Below are 14,863 nucleotides of genomic sequence, written 5' to 3' on the forward strand. Positions count from 1 at the left end.
TAAAGCAGAGGAGAGACTAGGATGTGAATGTGCTTAGAGGGGCGGCTCGTGAAATGTCTTGTTGAAGGTTTGTTATATGGGTAGGAGAGGGTTGTGTAAGTGTGTGAGCTTGGAAGAGCGACTTATGTGAAGATAGGTGTAGATTTGGAATGGATGGGGCTTGGGGAGTAAACCATTATGATCAGTGCAAGATACCCTGTCGACATCCAGGTCCCTCAAACCTTTGTATGGTTTAACCTGACCACTTCCTGTACCTTGGTTCAGTCCATTAACAGCATTTCATCCACTGTAATAACCCGTTTTATCCCTTGCACGTTCCCCCTTCCTCCATATTCAGACCCAAACCTTCAAAGCATCTTCCATCTCCTTGGTGTAACCCTTTTGATTGTTCCTTCCATCACTTATATATATATATATATATATATATATATATATATATATATATATATATATATATATATATATATATATATATAACGCCATTGAAAGGTACATTTGGTGAGTGTATCACTCCGAGTAAAGCATCGTCAAACTCACTTCAAAGGAGTCAACATTTTCCTGCGACTGAAAGTATTGCTTTGGGCTGCAGGAGCCTTCAAAAAGATCCTGAGTAACACCAGGATTTTTTCATTATAAATGTAATCTGGAGGAAGAATATTATATATATATAGAGTTTTCATGAATGTGATTCCAAGGTCTGCCGATTTTGTCACCAGAAATAATTACATCGGTTTTCTCGGTATATTATTTGTGTAGCCCTATCTTACCTACCTATGTATTTCAGGTGCAAATGTTATGGGATATGCTCACCTGTTATTAATCATATTTCAACTGTTTGTATTTAATTTGTTCAGTACTCGACTTGTATTCTTTTTACCACAGTACATGTCACAAATGAAATATTAACTGGAATTTACATTGCTGCTTTGTTGGATAGTAGACTTTGTACGGGAAACATTTTAACTTGTTTAGGGGGTGAATTAAATTGAATGTTAATATACGATGGAGAGTAGTGTAGTTGGCATTGTTCTTGACAAACACTTGTATGGATCTAGCTACAGAGCACACCTGGGCAGCTGGGTGGACTTCACAGATGGGCTAAATTGGTTTATTAAAAAAGAAATTTAATGTTACTTTCAAATTTAGAAATAAAAACTGGTGTCAAGACATTGATTATTAAATAAATGTATATATATGTAGCTGTAGAATACCATATTAAAGTTATCGCCATAATGTTCTTGATATATTGGTGGTAGATATCTCGATTTTTTTGTAAATAATTGTAAGTTCTTTGGATGCAAAATAAATATTATGTACATAGAATTATGTTATTTCCTTGAATATTTTGTCTTTAATTCCATCCCCAATTGCGTGAGTACTTAAGATTTTACCAATGCTTCAGACCATCCCTGCACAGTTTTGACCCATGAGAAATGATCGTCAACAATAATGAAAAATACTACTCAGTGTTCCATAAAGTTTATATACATGTACATTGATTATCAATCAGCTTGTAAGATAATGGTCACTAATGAGTGGTGGTGTGTTGAAAAAAAATTCTGGGCAAGAGAAAGCTAGTATACTATTTTGTTATATTTTATACACATAGCTGACCCATTCAGCATTTATTAGTAATGACCTTAACATAACTAGTATAAGCTGAAGGCGAGCTAAGTTAATGCCTTCTTTAGACTAGTATTATCTGATCCTCCAAAAATTTCAGTGATGCAGAACATGTTTGTAGGGATATAATGGAGAAATCGGTATAGTACATTAACCCATGACGAACACTCTTAGAGATAGCAGAGTTTTCTTACAGGGAAGTTAAGTCATAGAGTTTGGAGGGACTGAAGTCTTGGGGAGAAAAGGTAGTATATATACGAAAATTTTCAGTAATACGATCATGACAGTGAACCCAAGCATAAACGATTTCTTTGGTGACTGATCGGGAAATGGAGTTCAATAGCCGGGAACCAAGGCTTTATGTAAGAGGTTCTGTGAAATTTATAGTAAGAATATGGGTGCCTCGAACATCAAATACAAAAGGAACGGCAAAAAAAGGGAAAATGCTTTAAAAAAAAAGGTCAAAAAGCAAATGAGCTTTAAGATATGCTGTAACGATATATACGGCACTCTAGCCAGCCAGCATTTGCAAAGTACAGAAAGTAAGGAATCAATATCAAAAGGAAGGAAAAACAAACTTTACAAGGAATATGGTGGACGTGTTAGGAAAACATCCAAAACCCTTTTATTAATTCAACGGGAATAGATTGCAAGTTAAAGAACATTTGATCAGGCTAAGGGGTTCAGAAGGAGGAATTGTAGAGGATGTGTGGGGAACTGAATTAGTTCAAAAGTATCTTCACAGTAATATTACCACTACTGAAAGCTTTTAACTTATACAAGGCTCAAGGTCATGATGAAATTTTCACCATATGTTCCAAAAGATGTGTGCGTATATACGAGATAAAGCTCCTGAAATGCTGTTTAGATATCAATGGAGAAAGGCAGAGTGCCAAGGAAATGGAAAAGAGCTAAGGTCATGTTCATCTATAAGAAAGACGTCCAGGAACAGGCGTTAAACTGCTGACCTGTCTCTGACGAGTGTGGTCTGTAAGGTTCTGGAAAAGATAATTAAAATGTGAATGGATGACTTTCTACAGAGGAGAAATTACGCGAGGGACTGCATGACTTTGGAGAAAGGTCAAACATACAAAATTTAACAAACCTCTTAGACTTATACGAGAGTGAGATTTGTTTTGGGTGAATTGTCTGTAACTCGACACTCAGAAAACATGTGATACTATTGCATGTGTGGGGGACCTAGGAAGTGAGTCAGTCAGTTGCTTGCTGATGACACGGCGCTGGTAGCAAATCTGAATGAGAAACTGCGGTTGTTGTCTATATATGGAAAAGTTGTGTGTAAGGAAGAGATTGAGAGTAAATGTGAACTAAAACAAGTTTCAGCAGTGTAGAGGGACAAGTTAATTGGGGTGTGAGTTTATACAGAGAAAATTTGAAAGGAATGGAGTGGTTTAAATACCTAGAAGTGGACATGGCAGTGAAAGGAACCATGGAAGTGGAACTGAGCAATGGAAGTGGAGGGGATAAGAAGAGAAATACCATATTGGAGATGGAAGGATGTAGTGAACAAATGATTTTGAGTATATAGGACCTGAACAGGCACATCATAACACAGTTTTGTTGTAAATCATGGTATTTAAGAATTCGTGAACCTTATTGTTCATAAAATATGGGTTGAATTTTAGCCTTCTTTTCATGCAAAACGTGAACTTTAAGTTCCTAAGTTATTTTAACTGTGAACAATGGGTTGTAAGTCTGTGGACGGTTTTGTAAAACATAGGCAGGATATTCCTGGACTTAGACAAACTGCGAAAGATATGTTAGAGGATCTAGGAAGGATTTAGGGAAGACTTGGAAGAATCTGAAGATAACATTGGTAAAAGTATCCCAGGGTCGAAACTAGCTATAGGAAAGAGCCAGTTTTGCTTCTGGTGAAATAGTTACTTCCAATGACGAAGACAGGTAAAGAGCACGATTCGGGACTTTTCATTTTATTGAACGAATGTAAAACAAATAATACAGCAAGTTAAAGAGCAAGGCCGGAAGTTTCTAAGCCCTGAGGGAACCGTTTGTGATAGTGGAAGAGAGCAGAAACTTAAGGATGAATGTGGTAAGAATAGAAAGACATACCGATTCTGCAGAGGAGCACCTGTAAACTTATTGTATAGCTAACGAGGTGCATATAATGTCAGTCATAGATTTGAAAGAAAATACTTATCAAGTCCTCTCTTAAACGTATCAATAATACTGCTTTCAACTACTGTAATTAGTAAATTATTTTTTTTTTTTTTTTTTTTTTTTTTCCAAAAGAAGGAACAGAGAATTGGGCCAGGTGAGGGTATTCCCTCAAAGGCCCAGTCCTCTGTTCTTAACGCTACCTCGCTAATGCGGGAAATGGCGAACAGTTTGAAAGAAAGAAGGCAGAAGTACTATTTCAGGGAAGGTGTGACGTTACCTAGAGTCAAAGTTAGCAATTTTTTTTTTTAAACATGAACAGGGTTTATGAAAACTTACTCTAAACTTTTTAATAATCAAGATTTACCATTTTCAACACTGTAGTCGAAATATACCAAACACATGCTTGGCTGTGTTTGGTACATTTTTTATATTGGTAAATTTGGTATATTTGTACATAAACACCCACGATAGAGCCACCTCCATGATGGCACCACAACGGAGGATGTCAACAAATAAACAGAGCCCAGCGAGCGGCCATGAGATCCTCAGCTGCAGACGAATTGTTTGTAAGTAGGTGTGGACTATTATTTCGGCTGCTAGTTGCAGTTTCCATGGGTTATTAATAACATCTACAACTGTACGATTAAGTTTTGCATTGATCAACTGTATAATTTCCTTGATTTGAATAGCATTTATCGCCCCCCAATGTCTTCGGAATTGAAAAAAAACTCTGCAACTGTTCACCAACTGTAATTTGATTTTCCAAACATTACCCCAAATTTCTTTAATTTAATCAACAAATAGTGATATGGATATAGTCTACACAGCTATCACGGTAATGAGACAAGATATTAAGTAATTTTATTTTCGTGGGAAGGACTTTGAAGTTAAGGGAAAGTTAAGGGGTTAAGCAAGTGGAACACTTGTATACAGAACCTATGAAATCCTTCCTCTATAATTACTGATTATTAGCAGTTCATATTGGCCCAGTTATTGTCATTATTTGTTATTTCTTAGTTCTAGATTTATTACAAACGTAGTTTTTTATTGGCTCAATTTTGTTAGCTTGATATGATGACTTTTCATTATGGTAGAATGTCTCTCATGCTCGTGGGACACCACCTTGGAGATTGAAAGTTTCCCAGTTTCCGAAGCCCTCATTCTTCTCTCTGGGATCATTAAAATGATTATCTAAAACATACTTTAGGTTTAACATTCATAGTGTCAGCCATACACATGTATATATCCTATGAAACGAATAAATTGAGTTAAGAGATAAGCTTTTGTTTTATCGCTGCATGGCCAACACATGGTATGTCTTTGGTTTTAATAATTGTTATTTTTATCCTGTTTTATTTATTAATTTTTTTTTCAGGGTATAGTAAAGTGAAGTTCTTGGAATAAAGTTGGAGCCATGGCCCAAAAAAAACCTGTATTGTCTTGCCATGAATGGGTCAAACTACACAGCTCTCTCCTGGAGGAAGAGAGAAAGGCAGAAGTTGAAGCTGCTAGAACACAGGTATTTTATGTAACTCCATTCATTGGTGACATAATATCCTCATGAAAAAAGTGTTTTATAAGTATGCTCATTAATTCAATTAAAATGACTGATTATGTGTTAAATCATATTCTCTCCTCAACAGTCTTTCTATAAGCAAACGAGATATTCCTTGGGAATATTGGCTTGTGGTTAATGCCAGACACTCAGTTATCAGTCAGGAAAGCTCAGTTTCATTTACCCTTCTTGATCAAATCATGAATTGTCGGTGTCATTGTTCAAACAGTTCAGGTATGCCTTAGCCCATCAGTGTCTGCCATCAGGTTGGTGTCACAAACCCATGAAAAGCTGCTGATTAGCCTTCATTTTCCAGGTTCACAGCATACATACTCACCCATGTCATCTTTCACTGCAGACCAGTGTAGCTCTGTTTTCAGAATTCCCGTACCATCTTAGCTGATCTTCACAGCACCCTCTCAAAGAGATCTTTGTGATTCTTTATGTGTGTGACTGTACTTCTGTGGCTTTGGGGGTCCTGTAACCAGAGAGTCGGTTCTCAGTTCTCTGACAGTTCGCCAGTGGAGGTAATTCACTATGTTGGTTTGTAAGATTTTGAAAAAAATTTCTCCAGCCATCCTCCATGTTGGTATGGTCTTGTTTGCTTGTTCACAGACCATAGAGAAGAGAAAGGTAGGATTTGAAGATCGAAAGACCTTTTCTCTCTGATGCATTTTCTGCAGGGAATTTACCTGTTTTTGTTGACCTGCCCAGTCTTTTTTTCCTTATTGTGAAACATTTTTCTTTGATTCTTGTTAAGGCCACTATGGATTGGAGCTTTGGCATGGGGATTAAGTGAATTTGATCTGTTGGTGTAGATGGGTTGTTAGGCACTAACCTGTTAAAGAGCACTTATTGACTGAGATGGGTCCAAACAATTTGAGCACTGTCCCTGATGATTCATGCTTCATTCAGAAAGGACAAGTGAAACTGAGATTTTCTCTGTTAAGTGAGGTTTATAGCATGACTGAGACTCCAGTAATCCTTGAAGCATATCTTGTTTCCTTGCAGACTCCACCATAGAAAGAAAAAGTTTTTCAGTCTTCATAACCAGTTTTTATTCCTTCACTGTACCACATCTCATAATATTTATTGTAATGCAAAGATTGAATTGATGCAGATTTCTCATTAGACAATATTGTTGGAATTAGAAAGAAATGTTTGAGCTTTTATACAGTTTAAAGTTTATTATTAGAAACTTTACTGACCTGGATGTGGGAGATATTTAATGGACCATCTGTCTCAAGAATAGAGTATTTATAGGGGCACATGTATATATTGCTTGTAGTTATATTCAAAGAAGATATGGTATGCCCTGCTAATTCTTTTGGTAAGTCTCGTCACCTTACAGAACATGGTAATATTCTTCATGAATTTTCTTATCACTTATATTAATTATGTTTTTTATCATTTATGATTGTATCAATTGATTGACAGGTTGATGGATTTTCTCTCAAGGCCCTTGAGGCACAAGGGGTATTGTTAGCTCACTTGCAGATTAGTGAGAGGCTAACTGGATTGTATGGGCGTCCGATGTTTACTCTTGTTCCAGTTAAGAAGGATGCGTCATTGCCAGCCAACAACTTTTCTTCAGGTATAAAACAAATTATATTGATGTCATGAGCTGGACTCCACCTATTTATGGGTATTTCATGCTTGAGAAATCCTTCATTTATAGTGTATTGTAAAAATAGTCACTTGGAGAACCTTCTCATTCTTAAGGAGTTTATTGCCTTGCTTCTGCATGGAATATAGTCTCAAAGCTGCAAGAGCTGTATGAATGGGGTCCTGGAGCTGTGTGATGATAATGGGTTTCTGTATGTTTATGTATGGATATGTGTATATGTTGATCTATATGTTTGTATATGTGTATATGAGTGGATGGGCCGTTTTCCATCTGTTTCCTGGTGTTACCTTGCTGACATGGGAAACAGCGATTAAGTATAATAAAAAAGGTAATAATGATAATAATAATAATAATTGGTAAAGTGTGTGAAAGAAGAAAGTTAAGAGTAAATGTGAATAAGAGCAAGGTTATTAGGTACAGTAGGGTTGAGGGTCAAGTCAACTGGGAGGTGAGTTTGAATGGAGAAAAACTGGAGGAAGTGAAGTGTTTTAGATATCTGGGAGTGGATCTGGCAGCAGATGGAACCATGGAAGCGGAAGTGGATCATAGGGTGGGGGAGGGGGCGAAAATTCTGGGAGCCTTGAAGAATGTGTGGAAGTCGAGAACATTATCTCGGAAAGCAAAAATGGGTATGTTTGAAGGAATGTGGTTCCAACAATGTTGTATGGTTGCGAGGCGTGGACTATGGATAGAGTTGTGCGCAGGAGGATGGATGTGCTGGAAATGAGATGTTTCAGGACAATGTGTGGTGTGAAGTGGTTTGATCGAGTAAGTAACGTAAGGGTAAGAGAGATGTGTGGAAATAAAAAGAGTGTGGTTGAGAGAGCAGAAGAGGGTGTTTTGAAGTGGTTTGGGCACATGGAGAGAATGAGTGAGGAAAGATTGACCAAGAGGATATATGTGTCGGAGGTGGAGGGAACGAGGAGAAGAGGGAGACCAAATTGGATGTGGAAAGATGGAGTGAAAAAGATTTTGTGTGATCGGGGCCTGAACATGCAGGAGGGTGAAAGGAGGGCAAGGAATAGAGTGAATTGGAGCGATGTGGTATACCGGGGTTGACGTGGTGTCAGTGGATTGAATCAGGGCATGTGAAGCGTCTGGGGTAAACCATGGAAAGCTGTGTAGGTATGTATATTTGCGTGTGTGGACGTATGTATATACATGTGTATCGGGGTTGGGCCATTTCTTTCGTCTGTTTCCTTGCGCTACCTCGCAAACGCGGGAGACAGCGACAAAGTATAATAAAAAATAAAAATAATAATAATAATGATGATAATAATTATTACATGACAGCTAGAGACTGAGTATGAACGAATGTGGCCTTTGTTGTCTTTTCCTAGTGCTACTTCGCACTCATGAGGGGGAAGGGGGTTGTTATTTCATGTGTGGCGAGGTGGCGATGGGAATGAATAAAGGCAGACAGTTTGAATTATGTATATATGTATATGTCTGTGTGTGTATATATATGTATACGTTGAGATGTATAGGTATGTATATTTTGCGTGTGTGGACTTGTATGTATATACATGTGTATGTGGATGGGTTGGGCCATTCTTTCGTGTGTTTCCTTTCACTACCTCGCTAACGCGGGAGACAGCAACAAAGCAAAATAAATAAAATAAATAAAGAATAATAATAATGATCATATTATTTGTATATCTGATCCACCTTTATGTTGTTCTTGAGACAATGAACCAGATAATGCAGACATAAAATAGAGAACTTCAAATGAATTCAAAAATTGTATGGTAAAAGTCGGTAACCACTCTGGCAAGTGATATCTTGCTGGCAAGTATTGATGCCCAAAAGGATGTACTGTAACCATACAGTATGTTTTCCTTGGAGAGATAGATGAAAGTACATTAGACACCAGAAAAGAAAGGTAAACACATACAGTATAAAAGATAGTACAGTTTGCGATAATAGTGAGCAATTACCCTGATGAGTTACTAGCAAGTGTTAGCATACCTATGGTAGCCCCCCAGTGTACATGTGTTATCATGGACATACAAATTACATTCTTACTGTGCAGTATTGTTAATAGCTTCCTGAACTTGGAATGTACCATAAGTGGAAAGTTCCCAAGAGGAGCAGGAAGAGCATCAGCTCAGAGATAAAGGCTTGCAATATGTGTAGACCCTAATACAGTAAAACCTCTGTTAACTATAAACCAATACAACAAAATGTTCAAAACAATCCGTGCTCTGCAGTTTTGGTTAGCATCCCTTGATGATGCCAAAAAATCAAGAAATTATGAAAGGTACTTGAAAAATATTTCAAATCATGTACATAATGTGCCACAGTGATTAGTGTACTCTCAACTTAGTGTTTGTGGCACTGATGATTGTTTACAGTCTCCCATGTGCTTTCTGGCATGGTGTTATGTGCCAGTCTTGCACATTTGTGTATTATGTGCACCCTAGATTACTATTGTGGACAATGGCCCCTTTCAAGTGTTATCAGCAATTACCTGACAGCTCCTCGAAGCCTTCTTCTTGCATGAAGTGCAAGATGATTGTTTTGTACCTCGAAAAGATGTTCATGAGGCTGGCTGAAGAATAGTCCAAGGAAGTGCTTGTTAGGTTCAGTGTCATTTTCTTACTCTTCTTGATGTAAGATATTTACAGATATGTAAGAATTTTGAAATCTTACAATTCCTGACATATATGTTAAAAAAACCTTGAATCGCCAGAGATGTTGTTATCCAAATTGGCTGATATCCCAAGGATTTCAGATAACAGAGGTTTTGCTGTACTTTAATGAAGAGTGGTGTTAAAACTTTATTTTTTTAATTGACAGTCAGAGTGAAGAAATCAGTCTCTCCAGCAAAAGTGAATAATTTTATTGCATGCTCTTCAATAAACTAGGAAGACATGTATTCATAAAGTGAATGAAAAAAGAATTATGCGGAAGAAAGTTTAATCTTTTCCACGTCATGCTTATGTGGAGGGATGGAGGGATTTCTTGTTATTTTCTCTTGTAAAATGACAACTGTCTTTGCAGGTGATATTGTTGGTGTGCACACCTATGGGCCAGAGCAGAACATTCAGCTGACAACAGGGGTAGTGACACACATAACTCAGTCATCTGTCCGTATTGTCATTGATGAGGGTGCTGATGAATTGGATACGCTTAGTGATGATGTCCAGTTGTATCTACATAGACTCTCAAATGATGTAAGAAACTTCTGTTATGAGCAGTCTTTGATTTACAGTTATTGTTTCTATTTGATATTTACATTGCTACAATAATATTTACATGATTTTTGGTTATTCTTCCATTAGATGTAAGTTAATTTATTTTTCATACTTGATAACCATATCCCGTGTTAGCGAGATAGCAAGACTGCATCTGCTCACATCTATTCTGTAGCTGTTATGTTTAAATCACCAAAACCTAGCCCCCTCATGACAACCAGGACCCACAGACCTTACCATGCACTGCACATTACAGCTAGAGATGGAAGGGAGTGAATGCATCCTTTATCTGTTGCTGGTGCTATCTTGCTAACATGGGAGATGGTGATCAGTTATGAAAAAAAATCCTCAATAGCACTAAAACTAATGTGAACCTTTTAAGTATCCATATTTGAATGAGAAACCAGAATGTTCAAAACCAAATTTATTATGGAAACTGGTTTATAGGATATTGATGAAACATCTTTTAAGTTGTGAGTATTCTTAACTGATAAATCTAGTATCATTGTATTGTTATTAACTTGGTAGCTGTGTATGGTACCAGGAGAGGTATAAAGGTAAAGATTCCTCTGTTGTCACAGATGCATGATGGCTTTAATTATGATGGAAGCATTCATAGTGTTCTGGTAATGTTTTGACAGTAGTACATCACTGATAATTGATTTATTAGGAAGTGAAATGACTCCCATTCATCTGATTAGAAAGTATGCAGTGCTTTCATTAATTTTGAATTACATTGTGAAATCTTCATAGTGTGTTAAATACATTTGATATTATCAGAGGAAAAGTGAAGCTCAGTGTCTTAAGGCAGTAATGTGAGCAGTTAACATTTAGTTAAGAATTAGATAGTTATACAGTATTACATAAATTTGTCATCAACTGACATAGCTCCAAGCGCATGTAAGGGAGCACTCACTCATGGGTTGTTGAAGACCCCTATTTTAACTCATGGGGTAGACTGGGTGAATCCAAGAGATTTTATCCCCTTCCACCACTATTAAGTGTATAGGATGCATGGATGCTTGTCCACATGGCTGAACAACTGTAGAGTAACTTACCCAAGACTCATGATGTCGTATGGTAGAGGTTACATGCTGGAGCACAATCAGCAACCATCGTTCACCTCATTTGTTTAGCTGGCAGTGACCTATTGCTAATTTTTTATTGTTTGTATGAATGAAAAATTTCCTTTGTTCTCAGGTAACATACCGAAGGATCAAATCTGGGCTTGTTGAGCTTGATAAGCAAATCAATGGTCCTGCTTCTCATTTAATTTCGGTATTATTTGGAGAGACATTGCCAAAGTCTTCAGCACCTTTCTTGCCACAACAGTTAACCCAAGCAGATGGCAGTCTTGTTCTTTATAATCGTAAGTTGTCGACGTATTACAGTTGTAGTTGAGAGGATGATGGAGGATAGAACTTGGATCTTTGATAGGGGATTAGCTATTACTGTGAAAGTAGTTGATTTGGATTTTTCGATAGTGGAAATATAAAATTTGGTGAATGGATAAGGAATAAAGCAATATGAAGTTTGGATGAGATGCAAAAATGTAAAGGAACTACTTGGTCAGAGCTTTGTGCTGAGGTAGTTTCATGTAGAAAGAATGGATGTTAGACATTTGGCATAATAATTGTGTTAGTGAAGAGGAAAGAGTGAGATTAGTTGCCGAAATACAAAAGAATTCAAACAGCAACAGATTACTGGAACGCTTCAAGGCTGTTTGTGAAAGTGGGAAATATCAGATACTCACAGATAAAAAAAAAAACTCAGAGAGAGAAAGAAGTACAGGTGGAGTTGTACATTGAAGGATTTATTATATGAGATGAGAAGTATTCAGAAATTGAGGCCATGTGCAATGACTTACATATATAGAAAGCATTCTTCATAGACTTCCTCACGAGTTTAAAGATCCTACATCAGATATAATTGAGCAAATATACTCATTTTGTTTTCAAGTTTTGCAGAAGTTATTACGGATAGAGCCTTGCTGATATATAACCATGTTAGATTGCACTTATCAGCTATTCTAACTTCAACTTAAAGGTATTAAAACCATCTTACAGAAAAGTTGGACAGTTCCCAAAAAGAGGCAGTTCAATTTTCCATCCAAAGAAGTGATTTAGCACTGATTCATGGACCACCAGGCACTGGCAAAACAACAACTGTGGTTGAAGTTATTAGGCAACATGTTAAGATGAAATCAAAGGTGAGTAGTTTTTATTAAGTTTTTGCATAAAAATACAAATGATAAGGACATGTTGAAGGGAGAGATGGGTACAGGAAGGTTGTTGAGATGAAAGGTTAGAATGTAATTTTTTTTTTTTAAGCTTAGGCTCTAATCAAGGCCATCACATTAACTATATATGTACACCCCTGCCTGAGCCAGGTGCCCATTTTATCAACCAACTCATAGAGATGAATGAACAGCTGTATTGACTGTGGACCAACTGCAGCACTCAGGATTTGAACCTATGTGCTCGACTGTGGGCAGCCCATGAATGTGTCATGGTCAGGAATGCTAACCGCTACACCACTGAAGTCCACAAATATGTGTGTTCTCAAAAAATAAGGTCATCGTATAGTTGTGTGCTAAGAATGGAATGATTTGGATTTAAAGATTATTGTTTGCATAGCTTTCTTTCTAGATATATAGAAAAATGACTTTTTTTGTACATCTTTTTATTATACTTAATCGCTGTCTCCCGCTTTAACGAGGCAGCATAAAGAAACGGACAAAAGAATGGCCCAACCCACCCACTTACACATGTATATACATTTTCTTTTTCTTCTATACTATTCGCCACTTCCCGCATTAGCGAGGTAGCATTAAGAACAGAGGACTGGGCCTTGGAGGGAATATCCTCACCTGGCCCCCTTCTCTGTTCCTTCTTTTGGAAAATTAAAAAAAAACGAGAGGGGAGGATTTCCAGCCCCCCGCTCCTTCCCTTTTCAGTCGCCTTCTATGACACGCAGGGAATACGTGGGAAGTATTCTTTCTATCCTATCCCCAGGGATATACATATACCAAAGAAATATCTTTATCTGATTACTTTATTCTGTATCACGTGCCAGAACGTATCAAATGCGATAATGATTTGGCTACTTATTTACTAAAACTGAACTACAATGTGAAGAACAATTAATGGCTTTGGTCATATATGGACACTTTGATGAGAGGTAAGTGCAGGGTTATTCATGTATGTGGTGTGAGGTGGTTTGATCATGTAAGTAATGAAAGGGTGAGAGAGATGTGTTGAAATAAAAAGAGTGTGGTTGAGAGAGTGGAAGAGTGTGTGTTGATATGGTTTGGACATATGGAGAGAATGAGTGGGGAAAGATTGACAAAGAGGATATATGTGTCAGAGGTGGAGGTAACAAGGGGGAGCAGGAGACCATATTGGAGGTGGAATGATGGAGTGAAAAAGATTTTGAGCGATTGGAGCCTGAACATACAGAAGGGTGAGGGGCGTGCAAGGAATAGAGTGAATTGGAACGATGTTGTATACATGGGTCAACGTGCTGTCGATGGACTGAACCAGGGCACATGAAACATCTGGGGTAAACCATGGAAAGATGAGTGGGGTCTGGATGTGGATAGGGAGCTGTGGTCTCGGTGCATTACACATGACAGCTAGAGACTGAATGTGGCTTTTTTTGTCTGTTTTTCTAGTACTACCTTGCTGAAGTAGTGGGTAGCGATGCTGTTTCCTGTGGGGCTGGGTGGCACTAGGAATGGATTGAAGGCAAGCACATATGAATATGTACATGTGTATACATGTATTTGTCTGTTTATGTGTATGTATATGTATATATGTTGATACGTGTATGTGTATGTATATATGTATGTACATGTATGGGAGATGGAGTGAGTATTTTGAAGGTTTGTTGAGTGTGTTTGATGATAGAATGGCAGATTATAGGGTGTTTTGGTCGAGGTGGTGTGCTAAGTGAAAGGGTTAGGGAGAATGATTTGGTAAACAGAGAAGAGGTAGTAAAAGCTTTGCGGAAGATGAAAGCCGGCAAGGCAGTAGGTTTGGATGGTATTTCAGTGGAATTTATCAAAAAGGGGGTGACTTTATTGTTGACTGGTTGGTAATGTTATTTAATGTATGTATGACTCATGGTGAGATGCCTGAGGATTGGCAGAATGCATGCATAGTGCATTGTACAAAGGCAAAGGGGATAAGAGTGAGTGCTCAAATTACAGAGGTATAAGTTTGTTGAGTATTCCTAGTAAATTATGTGAGAGGGTATTGATTGAGAGGGTGAAGGCATGTACAGAGCATCAGATTGGGGAAGAGCAGTGTGATTTTAGAAGTGGTAGAGGATGTGTGGATCAGGTGTTTGCTTTGAAGAATGTATGTGAGAAATACTTAGAAAAGCAAATGGATTTGTATGTAGGATTTATGGATCTGGAGAAGGCATATGATAGAGTGGATAGAGATGCTCTGTGAAAGGTATTAAGAATATATGGTGTGGGAGGCAAGTTATTAGAAGCAGTGAAAAGTTTTTATCGAGGATGTAAGGCATGTGTACGAGTAGGAAGAGAGGAAAGTGATTGGTTCTCAGTGAATGTTGGTTTGTGGCAGTCGTACATGATGTCTCCATGGGTGTTTAATTTGTTTATGGGTGGAGTTGTTAGGGAGGTGAATGCAAGAGTTTTGGAAAGAGGGGCAAGTATGCAGTCTGTTGTGGATGAGAGCTTGGGAAGTGAGTCAG

The 14,863-nt window shown here is 37.7% G+C and overlaps 1 protein-coding gene across 1 annotated transcript in view; it reads left to right on the forward strand.

Annotated features, from left to right (window-relative positions):
• Positions 1–4,171: 4,171 nt before the first annotated feature.
• The window catches only part of LOC139758075 (DNA-binding protein SMUBP-2-like), a 65,400-nt gene continuing 54,708 nt past the window's right edge, over positions 4,172–14,863 (forward strand). Inside the window, exons 1-6 of the mRNA XM_071679155.1 lie at positions 4,172–4,328; positions 5,138–5,281; positions 6,755–6,911; positions 9,948–10,120; positions 11,342–11,510; positions 12,208–12,350. Of these exons, the coding sequence (XP_071535256.1) occupies positions 5,177–5,281; positions 6,755–6,911; positions 9,948–10,120; positions 11,342–11,510; positions 12,208–12,350 (747 nt within the window). The 5' untranslated portion in view covers positions 4,172–4,328; positions 5,138–5,176. The remainder of the gene's footprint in view (positions 4,329–5,137; positions 5,282–6,754; positions 6,912–9,947; positions 10,121–11,341; positions 11,511–12,207; positions 12,351–14,863) is intronic.

The sequence above is a fragment of the Panulirus ornatus genome, chromosome 29 (assembly GCF_036320965.1).
Source record: "Panulirus ornatus isolate Po-2019 chromosome 29, ASM3632096v1, whole genome shotgun sequence".
Taxonomy (NCBI): domain Eukaryota; kingdom Metazoa; phylum Arthropoda; class Malacostraca; order Decapoda; family Palinuridae; genus Panulirus; species Panulirus ornatus.